Source organism: Macrobrachium rosenbergii, chromosome 12, assembly GCF_040412425.1.
Source record: "Macrobrachium rosenbergii isolate ZJJX-2024 chromosome 12, ASM4041242v1, whole genome shotgun sequence".
Taxonomy (NCBI): Eukaryota; Metazoa; Arthropoda; class Malacostraca; order Decapoda; family Palaemonidae; genus Macrobrachium; species Macrobrachium rosenbergii.
In genome coordinates this window covers 84,066,528-84,086,839 of record NC_089752.1, presented here as the reverse complement: position 1 = coordinate 84,086,839, position 20,312 = coordinate 84,066,528, and the positions used below count along the sequence as shown (strand labels likewise).

At 35.9% G+C, this 20,312-nt stretch overlaps 1 protein-coding gene across 1 annotated transcript in view; it reads right to left on the bottom strand.

Moving 5' to 3' along the window:
- Positions 1 to 2,187: 2,187 nt before the first annotated feature.
- The window catches only part of l(2)37Cg (RNA polymerases I and III subunit AC2 l(2)37Cg), a 303,443-nt gene continuing 285,318 nt past the window's right edge, over positions 2,188 to 20,312 (bottom strand). Inside the window, exon 4 of the mRNA XM_067112403.1 lies at positions 2,188 to 2,470. Coding sequence (XP_066968504.1) covers positions 2,435 to 2,470 — 36 coding nt within the window. The 3' untranslated portion in view covers positions 2,188 to 2,434. The remainder of the gene's footprint in view (positions 2,471 to 20,312) is intronic.

Below are 20,312 nucleotides of genomic sequence, written 5' to 3'. Positions count from 1 at the left end.
GTAAGTCACATAATTTCTCTCCCTAGGTTGTGCATTTGTGATTGTAAGTTTATATTCAATGGTGCATTTTACCAACAAATATTTGGTATGGCAATGGGCAACCCTTTAACCCCACTCCTCTCAAACTTGTACATGGAATTCTTTGAAAAACGATATATACCTACTATCATTCATACTCCTTTAAAGTGGTATAGGTATGTTGACGATATTTTAGCTGTTTTGCCTGCTGGTATTGATGTAAATGATTTACTCTGTAATTTGAATAACCAGGTACCATCCATTAAGTTTACTTTAGAATTAGAAAAAGACAATTGCCTCCCTTTCTTAGATGCTTTAATACATAGAGAACCACTTCAATGTAAATTCAGTGTTTATAGGAAACCAACCAACAACTTAACTTATGTCCATTTTTATTCAGGCCATCACCTTAACATCAAAATATCAATTTTTTCCTCTATGTTTTTACAAGCCTTGCGCATTGTAAGTCCCCAGTATTTGGATAAAGAAATTGAATACATAAGAAAAATAGGGACAGATTTATGTTATCCTTCACATATACTATATATTTGTTATAACAAAGCCCGCAAAAAGTTTTATAGTGAAAGTAACATGAAGAAAGAGAGCCCTAAGAACATTCTTAGCTTGCCTTATTTTAGTGGTTTTGAAAACATAAAATCACCTTTTAATGTAAACCTCGTTTTTTCTTATTATAACACACTCAAAAGAATGTTAATAAAAAATAGCCCTAAAGAAAACAACAATATAATATATAAAATTCCATGTTTGGACTGTCCCACTTTTTATATTGGCCAAGCTAGCAAAGATTTAAATGTACGTATTAAGCAACATAAGTATTCAGTCAAAACTGGACAAGCATCCAATGCTATATTCATTCATTTAAGTGAAAACTCTCACAGGATAAATTGGACTGAAAATTCAGTGATTGCCAGATCGAAAGATTTCTCTTCAAGAAATCTATTGGAATCCTCTATTATCCAGCTTACTTCCAGTTGTAATTTTAATCTTAGCCCTGGCATGTATTATTTGGACCCCTGTATTAGAAAAATGTTCAAGAATGACCTAAAAGATAAAATCACTGACTTCATTACAAGTTAGTTACTTGATATATATTTTCTATATATATCCATACGTTTAATATAATTTTTTATTTGTAAAAATGTTCATCTTGCAAAAAGTTATTATTGTTTACAAAAAAAAAAAGAGAATTGTTTTGTTGTACTAAAATTTTTTAGGTGGTCAGTCACGACCCTGTATAATCTTTTAACTGTCCTGTCCCTCCTTCTAAACGGTTGATCCTAATCCTTTGTAAAACCTCTTAAACATTTAATCCTGTTTTGGCAGTTCTACTAATTCTTCAATTGTGTTGGATTCCAGGTACATATGTTTCTTTTATAATCCCCATCTGTCATTTATATGAGCTTTCTTTGTAAACTTCCTTTTATATTTCTTCAGTCTGCTAAGTAAAGGACCTAGCGTCGAAAGGCCTCACATCACTCCAGTGTTTCCGTTTCCTTCGTGGATTTTATCTTTATATATATATATATATATATATATATATATATATATATATATATATATATATATATATATATATATATATATATATATATATATATACATATATTATATATATATAATATATATATATATATATATAATATATATATACATATATATACAGTATATATAATATATATAATATACATATATATCATATAGTCTATATAATATATATATATATATATATATATATATATATATATATATATATATATATATATATATATATATATATATATATATATATATATATATATATAATGTATACAATATACATATATATATATATATATATATATATATATATATATATATATATATATATATATATATATATATATATATATATATATATATATATATATATATATATATATATATGACATAAGCTATATAGTATATACATATATATGATACAGGCTATATATAATATACAGTATATATACATACACACACACACACACATATATATATATATATATATATATATATATATATATATATATATATATATATATATATATATATATATATATATATATATATATACTATACTATGGAAACTGTTTACTCAATGGTATTGATAATACAAAAAAACATTACTAATTAAATTTGGAAATTTTATTCAGAGCATAGCAACTTCATTCAAAATAATTTATGTAACAATTACAAACATTCCAGCACATAAAAATTCATGATTTTAAACAGACTAAGCTGGAAAAACACTTCATTATTTATTTTTATTATAGAAATTAAGCAAAAACTTAAAAAATATACATCAATGGAAAATGGCAATTATTACAGTCATATATAAACAAATTCATGACAAAAACTATGCCTCTTGATCCAGTTGTCATGGATGAGTTTCTTGGTATCTGCTCACTTCGTCCTAGAAAATACAAAATAAATTTTATTGTGCGTAAATACTGACAAGACAACAGTCTACAAACAAGAAATATTATTTTTAATATTCACTTATACACGTATAAATATATGTATACAGGCATTCCTCTCTTATCGGCAGTGTCAGTGAACGGCGTTCTGGTTTTACAGTGTTTGGCTAACAATGTCTTTAACCAGATTTTTGACGATGGTAAGAGACTTCAGCATCGGGAAGCAGTTTATTGGCAACGGCAAGTAGTTTATCAGTAAGCGGTTTTTGGTGCTGATAAGTGGTTAACCCTTAAACGCCGACTGGACGTACCGTACGCTGACTAAAATTGTCTGTCGGGTGCCGAGTGGACGTACCGTACGTCGACTACAAAAAATTTCAACCTTCGGTCAACTCTGACTCGACTGAAATGGTCGAAAAACACAATTGTAAGCTAAAACTCTTACATTCTAGTAATATTCAATCATTTACCTTCATTTTGCAACAAACTGGAAGTCTCTAGCACAATATTTCGATTTATGGTGAATTTTTGAAAAAAACTTTTTCCTTACATCTGTGCGGTAACTCGGCCGAAAATTTCAGAAATTCTTTCATCATTTCGTAATTTTTGCACCATTTTATATTAGCCGTTACATAAAGTTTTATATATGAAAATGTGTGCAATTTCATGTAAAATACAACAAAAAAAATACATGGTTGTAAATTTTATCAGTTTGGAAATATTTTCATATAAATCACGATAAGTGCCAAAATTTCAAGCTTCAGTCAACTTTGACTCGACCGAAATGGTTGAAAAACGCAATTGTAAGCTAAAACTCTTACATTCTAGTAATACTCAATCATTTACTTCATTTTGCATCAAATTGGAAGTCTCTAGCATAATATTTCGATTTATGGTGAATTTTTGAAAAAACCTTTTCCTTACGTCCATGCGGCGTGGTAACTCGGCTGAAAATCTCAGAAATTCTTTCGTTACGTTGTTGTAATGTTTGCACCGTTTTATATAAGTCGTTACATAAAGTTTTATATATGAAAATGTGCGCAATTTCATGTAGAATACAACAAAAAATAACTCATGGTTGTAGATGGTTGTAGCTTTTATCAGTTTTGAAATATTTTCATATAAATCATAAGTGCCAAAATTTCAACCTTCAGTCAACTTTGACTTGGCCGAAATGGTCGAAAAACGCAAATGTAAGCTAAAACACATATATTCTAGTAATATTCAATCATTTACCTTCATTTTGCAGCAAATTGGAAGTCTCTAGCACAATATTTCGATTTATGGTGAATTTTGAAAAAACCTTTTCCTTAAGTCTCTTGTGATAACTTCTCAGAAATTCTTTCGTCACTTTGTTGTAATGTTTGCACCGTTTTTCTAATAGCCGTTACATAAAGTTTTATACATGAAAATGTGTGCAATTTCATGTAGAATACAACAAAAAATAACTCATGGTTGTAGCTTTCATCAGTTTTGAAATATTTTCATATAAATCTCGATAAATAAAAAAAATTTGACCTTTGGTCAACTTTAACTCGACCAAAATGGTCGAAAACTGCAATTGTAAGCTAAAACACATACAGTCTAGTAATATTCAATCAATTACCTTCATTTTGCAACAAACAGGAAGTCTCTAGCACAATATTTCGATTTATGGTGAATTTTTGAAAAAACATTTTTTTACGTCCATGATTATTTAATTCATGCATCATTTTGTGATAATATTTTCTCTGTGTGCTTTGATCGTTTTACAATTTGTTATATACCAAAATCATCGCAATTTAGTGTACAATACAAAGAAAAAAAATAACTCATTAGCTTTAACTGTTTTGCTCACAGCGCGATTTGTATACAATTATATATGAATTTTTTTTGCGCTGTCATATATTTCAATATCTATATATGCTAATATTTTTTTTTCATTTCTGATGGTTGCATACTAAACTTCAGGCAATGACAAAAAAAGGAGCCAAAAATGAACTCTTAATCTTAAAAACTAAGCGTGCTGTGATTTTTTTAAAAAACTTTTTTTCCGCGTCGGCGCTAACTCCCGCACTTTTGTAAATAGAGGCTCGGCGTTTAAGGGTTAATGGCCCCAATAAGCGGTTTATTGGTGCCAACGACATTGTAAATGCCATTTATTACTCTAATTATCGTGATTTTCAGTTACCAGTGCTCAGTCAGAAATGGAACCCCCACTGTTAACTGGGGATTGCCTGTACATATACACACACACTATATATATATACAGTAAACCCCCCGTATTCACATTCTCACGATTCGCGGACTCACCTATTCCCTGATTTCTCTATGGAACATATACACACATTATTTGCAGAAAATTCGCCTATTCACAGCATTTTTGCGATGGGGTAAGCAATTAATACCGATACAACAGTATTTATAAAATATTTTAAAATTTCGAGCAGGTGCAGGCAGCAGTGTACATTCAGGCAGCAAGAGCAAATTACAACAGACCGGCTTCTTTTCCTCCATCTCTTTATCCCATCATCTAATCAAAAAACGTAAGAGAGAATGATAAAAGTATTGTTAGTAATGTTATACTCTTGCATAAATGTGTACAGCCAAAAACAACTAAACAAGAAACTGTTGTTTTGCTTATAACCAAATCGGATAACAACAGCTGTTTTGCTTGTAGGTAGTAAACAATACCATAGTTATGTTACAAATGATGTTAAGTAGAATAAGACTGATATATTTTTATATTATACCCTTACTGTATTCGCTATGGATAAAAGATCGGCAAGGAAATATACTGCTAAATTTAAGCTGCAAGTTGTAGCTGAAGCTGAGAAAACAATGTTCAAGCTGCTAATGACTATAAACTATTGTGCATCAGCAACATGGATGAAACTCGACCGTAAATAAAATTGGAGAGAAAGTATTTTAATCAAAACTACTCGGTATGAAAGAACACATATTACTGCTGTTTTCACGCCGATAAAAGATAAATAAGTAAAGCTCGTATTTTGATGAAATCAGGTGAAAATAGTGAACGGAATCTTGATTTCCTTTACAAAAAACAAACATGCCCCCAAACGGCCACTGTCATCTATTAACGAAAAAATAGCTAAATTAATTTCACGAGATGTATTTAAGTTATATTTTGACTTAAAAACACTTTGTATAATGGAAAATAACTTTGCCCCATATAAATAAAGTATTTAGAGATTCATTTACGCTAACTAGAAGCCAGAAAAGTGCCCTGAACTGAGTTTAACCCTTTAACGTCTCCCGTATGCCGGCGGCGTTCGGTGAGTTAGCGCCGAAGCGGAAAAAAAGTTTTTTTCAAAAAATCACAGCACGCTTAGTTTTTAAGATTAAGAGTTCATTTTTGGCTCATTTTTTTTGTCATTGCCTGAAGTTTAGTATGCAGCCATCAGAAAAGAAAAAAAATATCATTATCATATATAAATATTGGAATATATGACAGCGAAAAAAAAACTTGTATATAATTGTATACAAATCGCGCTGTAAGCAAAAACGGTTAACGCTAATGACTTAACTTTTTTAGTTGTATTGTACACTAAATTGCGATGATTTTGGTATATAACAAATTTTAAAACGATCAAAGCAACACAGAGAAAATATTATCACAAAATGATGCATGAATTCGTAACGCGTGGACGTAAAAATTTTTTTAAAAATTCACCATAAATCGAAATATTGTGCTAGAGACTTCCCGTTTGTTGAAAAATGAAGCTAATAGATTGAATATTACTAGACTGTGTGTTTTAGCTTACAATTGCAGTGTTCGACCATTTCGGTCGAGTTAAAGTTGACCGAAAGTCGAATTTTTTCTATTTATCGTGATTTATATGAAAATATTTCAAAACTGATACAAGGTACAACCATGAGTTATTTTTTGTTGTATTGTAAATGAAATTGCGCACATTTTCATATATAAAACTTTATGTAACGACTAATATAAAACGGTGCAAATATTACAACGAGACGAAAGAATTTCTGAGATGTTCGGCCGAGTTACCGCGCAGACGTAAGGAAAATGTTTTTTTCAATATTTTACCAAAAATCGAAATATTGTGCTAGAGACTTCCAATTTATTGCAAAATGAAGGTAAACGATTGAATATTACTAGAATGTAAGAGTTTTAGCTTACAATTGCGTTTTTTTACCATTTCGGTCGAGTTAAAGTTGACTGAAGGTTGAAATTTTGGCAGTTATCGTGATTTATGTGAAAATATTTCAAAACTGATAAAAGCTACGACCATGAGCTAATTTCTGTTGTATTCTACATGAAATTGCACACATTTTCATATATAAAAGTTTATGTAACGACTAATGTAAAACGATGCAAACATTACGACAACATGACGAAAGAATTTCTGAGATGTTCGGCCGAGTTACCGAGCGCAGACGTAAGGAAAAAATTTTTTTTTCAGAAATTCACCATAAATCGAAATATTGTGCTAGAGACTTCCAGTTTGTTGCAAAATGAAGGTACATGATTGAATATTGCTAGAATGTAAGAGTTTTAGCTTATAATTGCGTTTTTTACCATTTCGGTCGAGTTAAAGTTGACCGAAGCTTGAAATTTTGGCAGTTATCGTGATTTATATGAAAATATTTCAAAACTGATAAAAGCTACAACCATGAGTTATTTTCTGTTGTATTGTACATGAAATTGCGCACATTTCCACATATAAAACTTTATGTAACGTCTAATATAAAACAGTGCAAAAATTACGACAAAATGACGAAAGAATTCCTGAAATTTTCGGCCGAGTTACCGCACGGGCGTAAGATAAAAGTTTTTTTCAAAAATTCACCATAAATCGAAATATTGTGCTAGAGACTTTTAATTTGTTGCAAAATGAAGGTACATGATTGAATATTACTAGAATGTAAGAGTTTTAGCTTACAATTGCGGTTTTCGACCATTTCGGTCGAGTCAAAGACCGAAGGTTGAAATTTTTGTAGTCGACGTTTGAAAAGGCGTTTAAGGGTTAATATGGCGAAATAAACTTACTGATAATTTTTGATCACTATGATCGATAATACAAATACAATATAAGAATATATACAACATTACTGGATACAGGGAAGTAAAGCATAACATTTTAAAGATCCGATGAAAACATGCATATTTGTTATGTTGGTGTTTGTATAATATGACATTAATATGTGAATGTAAAGTATATACCTTAGGTTAGGCTACTGTAAATAAGTGTACTAAGCTAATTCTTGTTTTATTCAATTTCTCTTTGTACTGAATTATCATAAGTCAGTCTTTCAGAATTAGCTGATATTAATTGTTTTTATACCGTATGTATAGGGTATACTTTTGAATGTAGACCCTATTGAGATAAATTTTTTCCAACAAATGATTGGTGTTTTGGAACCTAACTCCATCGTGCGTAGGGTAACACCTGTATAAACATTTTTTTCTGTTTTTTAGAACTATCAAAATAAGCAGTTGTAAGTGTTTTTAGAAGGGTTTTAAGTATTCGCGGATTTTAGCTATTTGCGAGAGGGTGTGGTACCCATCCCCTGTGAATACAGGGGGTTTACTGTGTACAGTACATAATATTATTGTGCTTAACTTAGGGTACCATTCCCTGAAAACCCATTTGGAGCTGGATTTAATTATTCCTTTGTCATTTTTGCTAAAATTAATTGTTTCCCCTGTAATCATTCACTATTGAACTGTGAAGCCCTTTGTAAATTAATTGTTTTTAATTTTAATTTACTCCTCTGGGTCTCACTTGCAACCATCCCATTTTCTATTTCTCTTACACTTTCAAGCAGCGAGCCACTTAATCTCAAGGCCAGGTAAGATTGCAATATTATCATTATTTTCCCTCTTGTGCTTGCAACATTGGTCAACCTTGCTAGCATTAATCCCATTCTTGTATTGGCGATTTTGAAACGAACCTTAAAGTAAATATCCCCATGGCAACTTGGAACAGGGAATGAAGCACAGAAATTTTACGTGCATAAATCTGATAGGAAAAGCATAAGTCTGATGATTTCCTGCGAGTCAGTATTAGAATCTGAGTTGATAAACGCATCTGGCTGACGAATGTGGCTAGAGTTAGAGTATTAGTGTGACCATTTTATAGAGTGACAAGATAAGTTTTTTCACAAAAGCATGTGCCGTACGGTTGCTTTTCGTTTTATAAAACGATACGGGTTCATGCATGCATAAAAGTGAGATTAGAGCTGCATGTCCAAGAGCTAGCCGCCATTTTGTCACATTTTAGGATAAGCCTCATTCCATTATGTTGTCTGCAGTGATCTAGCAAATTAGCTGCATGCCATTAGCTTATTCAGGACCGTTCTTGCATGTTCTCAGGTGTTTGCATATTTAGTTAGCCTTTGATAGATACTTGGGGTTAGTTAGTTTTGTGATACATTTAGAGTTGTGAACCAGCAACAAGAAGTGCACAGTCTTCCTTTTCCTTTTGTCACCTAGTGAGAAGTTCTAATGAGAAAACCAGCAGTTAGTGTAGCCTAGAGAATCGTGTATTTTTCTGATTAATTTTCACCTTTTTAGTAAACTTTTTAAGTCATCGAACCCATGTGGCTGACATATTGGTCGCTGTTAGAAGTAGGGCATTTCCCGTGTGTCATGAAAGCCCGCAATTTGGTGGAGGTCAACTGGGGCCAACATAAGTGAAAGCTGTGTTAGTGCGGCCCGTGGCTAGCCATTGTCACCCCTATCGCCACTCCACTCAGCCAGTCAACCGAACATAGTAAACATTAAACTAGAATATCAGGTTTTAAAGTTCTGTATTCTTTTGTTCTGAGTTATTGTTGGCAACTTATAATGTGAAATTAATTCATCAATTTGTCCGTGCATCCTTTACACAAAAGGAATAGTTGTGTTTCATTTTGTCTGGCTATTTAAGGAGGCGAGTCAGACTGTTATTGCCTAGTGGGGGCCCATTGCATACCCGTACCTCTCTTTCCCTCCTTCACTAAGCAGAGCTCATCACGTGACATTTGTTATTGTCAAGTACACATGTACTTAATCTATACCAGCAAACTATCACACCATTCAGCCATTTTGCGACATTCTTTTACGACTCACAGACTGTAATTATTAAATTGAGTGTTTCATCACTTTTGTTGTAAAGGACTTTTTTGATCTATAAACCTCCCGTGATACTGAACAAGAAACTAGCAGACTTTCCTCTTGTTATTAGGAACGAGGTCTTAGATGACTTACAAAAGTCTCTGGAGCTCAGGACCTAAACAGTTCCATGCGGTTAGGTGAAGCATTTTGATACTTCCTTAAATTTCCCTGTTCCTGCCTGATGAAGCAGACTGTCTATGGAGGTAATGCTTAGGAACTATACAGATATGCGGAAGGACTGGGAACCAATGCCGCCTCGGCTACCAAAGTGCAGTTAGAAACATGGTGGAGTTCCTGGTAGTCCTCAACCCGAGAGTACCCCCTTCAACAGCAGGAACATAGAAAAGGCATACACGAATAGGTTTGTCCAACCTTGAATCATAATGTCTTCTGCTCAGGCTTGAGGGCCCGGAACTGGGGAAACATGCAGCTGGAGACAATGATTCAACTCTACTGCAAAGAGACCAACGAGGAGTTGGCCGAACACTCCAAATCGCCTTGCAAACTGCAGGGTAAAGATCAATTGCAGGAAAGTACCTGTCCTGGATGACTTAACATGTCCACCAAACCAATCAACCTGGAAACAACTGAGGCATATGGACAATATTCCTCTTCACTGTCCAGAGGCTAAAGTCCTGGTGATGGCTAACAAGGTTTCCAAATTCATGCCCCCTGCCTTCTAATATAAGCTAGAGAAGGCACGCCTGAGAAGACAGAAATTACTTAAATCCCTCCTGGATAGCTAAGAACTCCTTGCAGCTACTATGAGATTCAGAACCTTTGTCCTGGTGTTTTTCGGAATAACTTTTTTTCTATGCATTTGACAAAGATATTACTTAGCCATAGTATACTTTACATCCCTACCTAATTTTCAGCAGCATTCTTAATTACTTGTATTAGAAAAAAGTATATTCATAAGAGTAAAATAAAGCAGCCAAAGCCAGTGGCGGAACACTCTCATGTATGGGTTCAAAGTTATACGTGACATAAACATATGACATCCCGACTCCTCCCACATGGTGATGACGACAAACGGCTGTCTCTGAAATTCTGAATGAATATTCGCACCTTGTCAAGGCTTCAAGAATGGTGGCTATGACAAGCCATTGTCCCCGTGGTAGCAGGACAGCTTTTGTGATTCAACTTGCACAACTGTTTAGAAGTGAGGATGCCAGTGGCAAACCCTACGTAAACTTGAACAGGTAAACGAATAATAGGGCGATTCACCAGGGCGGACCTTCAGGCCAAGTTACAGGAGGCCAGGCTTTGTGCTAACCCGGAGGTGTGGACAGGAGCTATTTGTCAGTCTCAGAACTTTGAGGAGGAGTACTGGACGTTGGATAATATCCATGAGAGTGTGGAACTTGTCATCATAAACATAGCCACTGATGATAAGGATGAGGATGAAGACCTCTTCCTGGACAGCGATGGAGAATAAATTGTTTTTCTGTATTGGATGTTTAATTTCTGTACTTGCAAAATATCTTTTTGAAACATATAAGCCTAACAATAGTTGTTTCATTATAAAAATGTATCACACATATTGATACTTCCCAATAAATCGAAGTATATCGATTTAATGATCTACTCTAAAAACCAACTCCTCAAACAGTGACAAAACTTAGAGAAAATACACCTTTACGGTGTTTGAGCCACTTTATAAATAAATGGCAATCTCCATTTTAACCCTTAAACGCCGAGCCTCTATTTACAAAAGTGTCTGCCGTATGACGGCGGGGTTTGAGAGTTAGCGCCGAAGCGGAAAGAAAGTTTTTTTCAAAAAATGACAGCACGCTTAGTTTTTAAGATTATGAGTTCATTTTTGGCTCCTTTTTTTCTCATTGCCTGAAGTTTAGTATGCAACCATCAGAAATGAAAAAAATATCATTATCATATATAAATATTGGAATATATGACACCGCGAAAAAATTTCATATATAATTGTATACAAATCGCGCTGTGAGCAAAACGGTTAAAGTTAATGCGCTATTTTTTGTTGTTGTATTGTACACTAAATTGTGATGATTTTGATATATAACAAATTGTAAAATGATCAAAGCAACACGGAGAAAATATTATCACAAAATGATGCATGAATTCGTAACGTGCAGACATAAAAAAAAGTTTTTTAAAAAATTCACCATAAATTGAAATATTGTGCTAGAGACTTCTCGTTTGTTGCAAAATGAAGATAAATGATTGAATATTACTAGAATGTAAGAGTTTTAGCTTACAATTGCATTTTTCGACCATTTCGGTCAAGTCAAAGTTGACCGAAGGTTGAAATTTTGGCACTTATCGTGATTTATATGAAAATATTTCACAACTGATAAAAGCTACAACCATGAGTTATTTTTTGTTGTATTCTACATGAAATTGCGCACATTTTCATACATAAAACGTTATGTAACGGCTAATATAAAATGGTGCAAAAATTACGACAAAGTGACTAAAGAATTTCTGAGATTTTCAGCAGAGTTAGTGCGCGCGGACATAAGGAAAAAGTTTTTTTTAAAAATTCACCATAAATTGAAATATTGTGCTAGAGGCTTCTCGTTTGTTGCAAAATGAAGGTAAATGATTGGATATTACTAGAATGTAAGAGTTTTAGCTTACAATTGCATTTTTTTACCATTTCGGTCAAGTCAAACTTGACTGAAGGTTGAAATTTTGGCACTTATCGTGATTTATATGAAAATATGTCAAAATTGATAAATGCTACAACCATGAGTTATTTTTTTTTGTATTCTACATGAAATTGCGCATATTTTCATATATAAAAATTTATGTAACGGCTAATATAAAACTGTGCAAAAATTACGACAAAGTGACTAAAGAATTTCTGAGATTGTAAGAGCCTGACGCCGTCTCTTCCAAACACGTGTATGTTCGTCGTCCATCGGAGCGGCGAGACGTTTGGCGTCTTCACAAACAAAAACATACACATAGTTTGATACAGAAGATTCGTTGGAACGTTATCAGTACATGATTAGAATGCTTGCATGGCAATAAGTAGTGGTGATTGTACATACATCAAAACAACAATGGTTAGGGAGAAACAGCTGGAAATATTGTATGATTGAAATCGCGTTCCTTTAGAGAAAGAAAACGAGATGCTCTTGTTGTCTTGTCCACTCCGATGGACGACGAACACGCGAACACACACGTGTTTGGAAGACGGTGTCAGGCTCTTACAAGATTTTCAGCAGAGTTAGTGTGGATGTAAGGAAAAAGTTTTTTTCAAAAATTCACCATAAATTGAAATATTGTGCTAGAGACTTCTCGTTTGTTGCAAAATGAAGGTAAATGATTGAATATTACTAAAATGTAAGAGTTTTAGCTTACAATTGCATTTTTCGACCATTTCAGCTGAGTCAAAGTTGACCAAAGGTTGAAATTTTGGCACTTATCGTGATTTATATGAAAATAGGTCAAAATTGATAAAAGCTACAACCGTGAGTTATTTTTTGTTGTATTCTACATGAAATTATGCACATTTTCATATATAAAACTTTATGTAACAGCTAATACAAAACAGTGCAAAAAGTACAACAATGTGACTAAAGAATTTCTGAGATTTTCAGCAGAGTTAGCTGATGCTCTCTTTGGGGATAAGAAAGAAATTCGCGCATGCGCAGCTGGGTCACGCTTGTAAACAAGACAACAGCATGATCCGTGAACTCCCAGCATCCCTCAAGGTGCGATTTAAAATTTTTCGCAAACGAGGCCTATAAGTATTTTTCGGCGAATATTTAAAAAAACTTTTTGTAGTCGACGTATTTTACTTCCACTTGGCACCTGACAGACAACTTTTGTCGACGTAAAATATGTCCAGTCGGCGTTAAAGGGTTAATTTCCCTATCACCTTATACTTGACAGGTTACTATTTTAAACTGGCCACTCTTCACAGTGGATTGAATTGATTTGGATCATGGAATTTAGGGCATAGCCTAAGGGTGGAACCTATTAATGTCATTCAGGTCTGAGAAAAAGTTGGAGGTGTTGGAAAGCAAGCAAGGAAAAAGCAATGTATAAAAAAATTACAGAATATTAGCAAGGAAAAGAGATAGGGGGGGTTGTTGGTCATTTTGTGTTAAGATCACTTACCAATCTAATCCTATGCAATAGTCTATTTATTACAATGATCATCACTGCCATATTAGGAAAAATATCAAAGGAGTTACGATGAATGCCAAAGTTTTTTTTCACTTTGTTAATTGATTTTTAATTACAGGTTGACCATCACTAATCCGGCAATCAGTAGTCCGGAACAATCAGTAATCCGGCACAAATTTCGGCTAGAGTAATTTCCAATGTTTCTGCACTAATTTTCAAATTTCCCGGGTCACTGCGCTAACTCGCTCGCCGGTCGCTTCGATTTGGTGGCGCAGTGTGCTGCATCAACAAACTGGTAGCCTAGCCTACATTATACTGAACTCTATTCACATATTAACAGTATTATACAAACATCAACATAACAAATGTGCATCTTTTTCATGGATCTTTTAAAAGTTATGCTTTACTACATTGTTTCCAATTGTATTATAAATTGCAATCAATGTTTTGTTTTGGAATCGGTATCAGCGGTGTTTATTTAGCGCGCATTTAACCAAGTTCAAAGAGCTTTTCTTGCTTCTAGTTAGAGTAAATGAATGTGGATACTTTATTTATTTGGGACACGGATATTTTTCGTTATAAGAAGTGTTTTAAGTCGAAATATAACTTAAATATGTTTCGTTGTGGAATTAATTTAGCTATTTTTTTGTTAATATATGAAGTTCACGGGAATCACAGCTGGCCGTTTTGGGGGCATGTTTGTTTTGTGTAAAAAAATCAAGATTCCGTTCGCTATTTTCTCTTGATTTCATCATAATACAAGCTTTATGTATTTATCTTTTATCTGCGTGAAAACAGTAGTAATTTGTATTCTTTCATGCCCAGTAGTTTTGATTAAAATACATTCTCTCCAGTTTTATTTACGGTCAAGTTTCATCCATGTTGCCAATGCACGATAATTTATAGTCATTAGCAGCTTGAACATTGTTTTCTCAGCTTCAGCTACAGCTTACAGCTTTAAGTTACTGTAGCTGTATATTTCCCTGCCGATCTTTTCTCCAAAGCGAATAAGGGTATAGTGTAAAAAATATATCAGTCCTATTGTACAGTACTTAACGTCATTTGTAACATAACTACGGTAATTTTGTATTACCGTACGGTGGTTGAAATACAAGCAAAACAGTTGTTATCCGATATGATTATTAGCAAAACAAGTTTCCCGTTCGGTTGTTTATGGCTGTACGCATTTTTGCAAGAGTATAACGTTACTAACAATACTTTTATCATCCTCTATTACTTTTTTAACTAGCAGATGGAATAAAGAGATGGAGGAAAAAAAGTTTTTCTATTGTAAGTTGGTCTCTCTCGCTGCCTAATTGTACCTGCTGCCTGCACCTGCGCGAATTCTAAAAATATTTCCTAAATATTTTCGTATCGGTATTAATTGCTAACCCCACTGTAATCGTAAACTCGAAATATCGTAAGTCGAATTATCGTAACTCGAGCACTACCTGTATTTGATAACTGTCTTTTCTTTATTATCCAACTTGCACTGATTTATGGGATATTTTAATACTAAGATGATGTGCTTAGCTATTGGGTTTCGTGTATTCTAGCCTAATAAATGGCTAATCTGGCACCCTCCAGGTCCCAGTGATGCCGGATTAATGATGGTCAACCTGTATATAATTTTTCAGAGGAGAAACAGTGATAGAAAGTAATTTCTCAGATTACTTGTGGAAACCCTTTTCTTCAAAAATTCTAGCACTCGACCTCATGACATAAATCCTACATACTACTACTACTACTGCAATGACTACAAAGTGTAAACAAGGAGTATTGGTTGTATTTCAATGTTGCCAGAGGTTGAGACATTTTATGAATAGCCAATTATTCATCGAGGAGGAGGCAAGTTAATGGCATCATAAGTTACATCATTATATCTTCGAAAGACATTCCTCTGAATTTGCTGGCAATGTCTACAAGAGGTCGGTGTTACTCTTATAATTACCAAAATTATGCAACTTTCGTGATACAGAATACAGTAAAAAATTAGGTAGGGATGTAAGATACCCTGTGACAAAGTGTCATCTTTGTCAGGTACTTTGATAAAATTTGATTCCGGAAAAACTCTGGGACACCGGCTGTGAATCTCACAGTAGTAAGAAGACTTGCTTCTACTGGCAACCACACCCTTAAAGTGACTGGTTCCCAATAACCACACCCCCATCCTCATTTGAGGCAACTGAATACAGTGAGAGGTCTGGGTTCAGGAACTCTAGGGACTTCCCTGCGAGAAGCAACACTATGGTTAACAACCAATTAAGGGAAAGGACCTGTTCTTGGCTCCACGGCTACAACTCATGGTCTGGCTGAGTGTCTCCCCATGCCAGTGCAACTGAAGAGGTGACATCCAAAGTTGAGCACTCGGAACTAACTTCTCCACAGAAGACAAGTGGCCTAAGTGATACAATCAGCATTAGGAGGTATGCTCCCTGAGCAGGAGAATTCTCTCACGATTAACAACAAACTATCTACTTAAGTTGTGTCAGTAAACCTTGAACAGAACAGAATCAACCACTATACCCATGTAGGTCACTGTTTGTGTAGGTTCCAGAGATGACCTATGACATTCTTAGTAAGCCCAGGGCCTTGCAAAGCCCAGTACAGGCTCTCTTGCCCTCAGGCCCATGCTCTGGACTTCACAAAGATAATCCAGTTGTCCAGGTACAAAGTAACTTTACTCCTAATAAGCAAAACATTCATGAAGGGGATAGCATCCTAGTGAAAACTTAGGGCATGGAACTCAGCCTGAAACGAAGAGGTCGACATTGATATGTCTTTCCCCAAAGACGAAGAACAGGCACTTCCTCAAAGCTGGTGAATGGGGACACGAGAGTAAGCATTGTTCGTGTACCCCGTAAACATCCATGTCCTTCCTCCATGATGGTTAAACACCATGGAGGTTGACTCTATGGAAAAAAAATGGAGACAGTTGGCCACAAAGATTAAGCCTGTATATGTCTAGGACTGTCCTCCAACCTCCCATTGCCTGGCACTAGGAATAGCCTGTGTAAAAAGACCAGCAAAGTAGCTGGTACTTCATCCAATGCTGCCTTCTCTTAATGGAAAAAAAAGACTTCCTGACCAACACCTGTCTCTTCTCTAGGTTGCTCTGTATGCCTGAAAGGTTAAAAGCTGGTTGAAGAGGCAGTGAATTCCTGAAAAGAAAGAGATAACCTTCCAAAAGAACTTCCTTTACCAGGGCATCTACAATTAAGTGTTCCCACACTTGAGTGAGGTGGCCCAACCTGCACCCCACCCACACACAAGGGCTTGATGAGCTAATCAGACTTAAGTATCTTAATATAGTGGAGGAAATGCACATCACCCCTCGGCAGAAGAAATCTGGATCCTTGCTGCCAAAAGGACACTTCTTCCCTCCTGAGCCCAGAAGGAAGACCGGGGGAAAGAGGTAGAATTGCCCAAAGTGTGTTTATTGTAAGGGGCAGAAGAGGAGTCTTCCCTTAGTGGTCTGGGAAAGGTGGAGAAAAGTACTAATTCGGTCTTCTGTTTCTCCTTCCCTGTCCCTGCAGCTACAAACATGGTTAGCCTGTCTATCACTTCCCCAATGATGAACTGTGACGTGAGCCAGTTCACCTATCACATCCAAAAAAGCCTTGTTAAGGGAACAAAAACCCGTAGGGCTTACCATAGGATCCATGACCCAAGGAGGAAGTCTACCGAACTCCTTCAAACATAGTTAACAGTGTCCAGCCCAAAGCACTGAAGAGTATAGCTTCGATGGCGTTAGCCAAGTTTAATACATATTCTTGGCCTCTTGAATCGAGAACTGTGGCTTAGCAGACAAAAGTGCGCCTCTCTTGGCTGGAAAAACATGGACCATAAAAGCTGGATCAGGAGAAGAGGGGGAAAAATCCCATGCTTGATACATCATAGTCTTCCTAGCAGACAGCAAGGGAGACAAAAGAGAGGACTTTCAAAAGGAGACTATCTTTGGCCAAACATTTGCCAGTGAGTCAAGTCTCCCAAGTCGAGACTCTGATAGCTTAAAGGAAGGACGGCAGATATCTGTCTTACCACAACTGAACTAATTCTTTTAAACTGAGGGGATAGACTAAGTGCTCCTCTTCCAGAAAAGGAGGCCAAGGAGAATGCGGTCAGGAAGAGCATGGCCAATAAGAATCCTCTTCCTCATGGACAAAAGTAGCCCAGGACCAAATGGTTTCACAAGACCAAGTGCTAAAGTTCTCATAATCAATCTGGCAGAAACTTGAAAGTCAAAAGGTCTCTAAGTGGACTCAAGCCTTGCATGGACTCACTGAAGCCTCCTGGATACACTGACCTTGGACCTGCTAACACCCATGCTGACTCGTTAACTCCAGTGCAGATTTGCTAAGACCAGTGTGTGCAGACAACCGTGTGGACTCACTGTCGGCCATGTGGACTCCCAGACAACCATGAAGACGTGCTGCTGGTCATGCAGACTCATAAACAGCCGTGTGGACTCGCTGCCATCCATGTGGACTCGTGCAGACTCGCAGACACCCATGGGGACTCACTGCCATCCACGCAGACTTATGCTACCTCACAGACCCAGTAAGGATTCGCTGACCCGTGTGGGCTCGCTATTGTCCATGTGGACTCATTGCCAGCCATGCTGACTTGTGGGGACTCGCAGACACCCGTGTGGACTCGCATACAACTACAAGGACTCATTGCCGGCCATGCAGACTCGAAACAACCTGGGTGGACTCGCTGCGGACTTGCAGACAACCATGCAGACTCGTGAGGACTCGCAAACCCTGTGTGGACTCACAGACCCTGTGTGGCCTTGTTGACCCCATGTGGACTCGCTGCCGTTTATGTGGATGTACTGGTGTGGATTTGGAGACATCTGTATGAACTTGCTGTCAGCCATGCATATTTGCAGACATCTGTGCAAACTTGCTGCCGGCCATGCAGACTCTTGCGGACTTGCAGACAACTGTGCAGACTCGCTGCCAGCCATGTGGATTCGCAGACAGCAGTGCAGACTTGCTCCTTGTGGAAATTGACAGACTAACAGGCGAAAGCAAATATCTGGAATGCTTAGCCTAAGCTTGAAAAACAGTCCATGAAAACCACAAAAGCCCGGGCACAGACATAGCAGTGGCCTTGTCAAAAACAAAAGGGGAGAATTGGTGCAAACTCTTACTCCTAATACCCTAACTACAGACTCAGGGCTGCTAGCGACAGCTGCAGGCACAATGGTAGCACTCACTATGGATTGCAATATGTTATCTGGCTCAGACGAATCAGCAGAATAACCGTGGGACAACAGGATTAAACACAAGATCTAGACCTATTGAAGATATAGACCTGCCATAACTGTCCTTATGCGACCAAGACCTAACACTGTCCATGGAGGACCAAAAGCAAAGGCAGGAGACAGAGGGCACAGTCCTTGAACACCCTCGGATGTTAGTCTTCATCTTGAGACTCCTGGACTACCAGACTTGTTGGCAGGGATGCCAAGGTGACAGGCAAGACTGCATCCGCGGAGTGGCTAAAGAAACTAGGGGACACTGTCCCTGCCAATGCAATGGACATAATCGATGCAAAAGACTCATATTGTTACACAAAATTCAATTCTAGATTTAACAGAGTCACTATCTAATTGCATTAAATCTAGTCTACCACCCTGAGCTGACATTTGGGTGTAGAAGGATCTATATCCGCTAGAGAAGAAACTATAGACTTATCTCTACCTTCTTGACCTGGTGTTAATTATAAAGAAAATGACATTTCTATGATAAAAGAAAGTTTTATATAAACTTGCCAAGTATTTACATAGCTATAGGTTTTCAACATCCTGCTCACTTTCAGGTACTGATAGGAACAACTTAGCTGAGAGCTTCAATTTGTTTGTGCCCTGAAGTCCATACGAGGGGAGGAGGGAGGGCTCCGATCATGTAAATACTTGATAAGTATATATAAAACTTTACTTTATCATGAAAATATAATTTTTATATACGTAACTTACCAAGTAATTACATAGCTGGATGGATGTATGATATTTAGGGCAAAAGCCCAGGCACTGGGGCCAAGAAGGCCATTTGGCGCCATAAAGAAGAAAAAATAAATTATGTTAAGGTAAATGAATTTATGAACTAGTGAAGGAAATAATTAATAAATAAAATGAAGTGATGTGACCAATAAACAAAATAAAGATATGAAGTTTAATGAATGATGTGATATATATGTAGTAAAATATTTGCCATTAAAATCCTGTATGATGTAATATATATATTTGGAAAAAAATTAAATATCGTTAAAAATTTTTATACACTTTAAAAAAAAAAGAGATGATGGCAGAAATATCTGCTTCATCTCCCAAAATATCAAAGAGGGATTTACCCTGGAAATATCTTTCTCTTTGGTTAAAATATCTGGGGCAGACCTTCAGAATGTGCTCCACTGCTAGTGTCTCGTCACATTAAGCACACCCTGGAGGGCAGCTTCCTTCTAAAATAAACTGATGGGTTATATGAGTGCCCAATCCTTAATCTGGTTAAAATAACCTCTGTTCGTCTGTCAAGCTGGAATGACGAAGACCATGGCAGTATATTATCTCTAATATTTCTATATTTTTTATTACT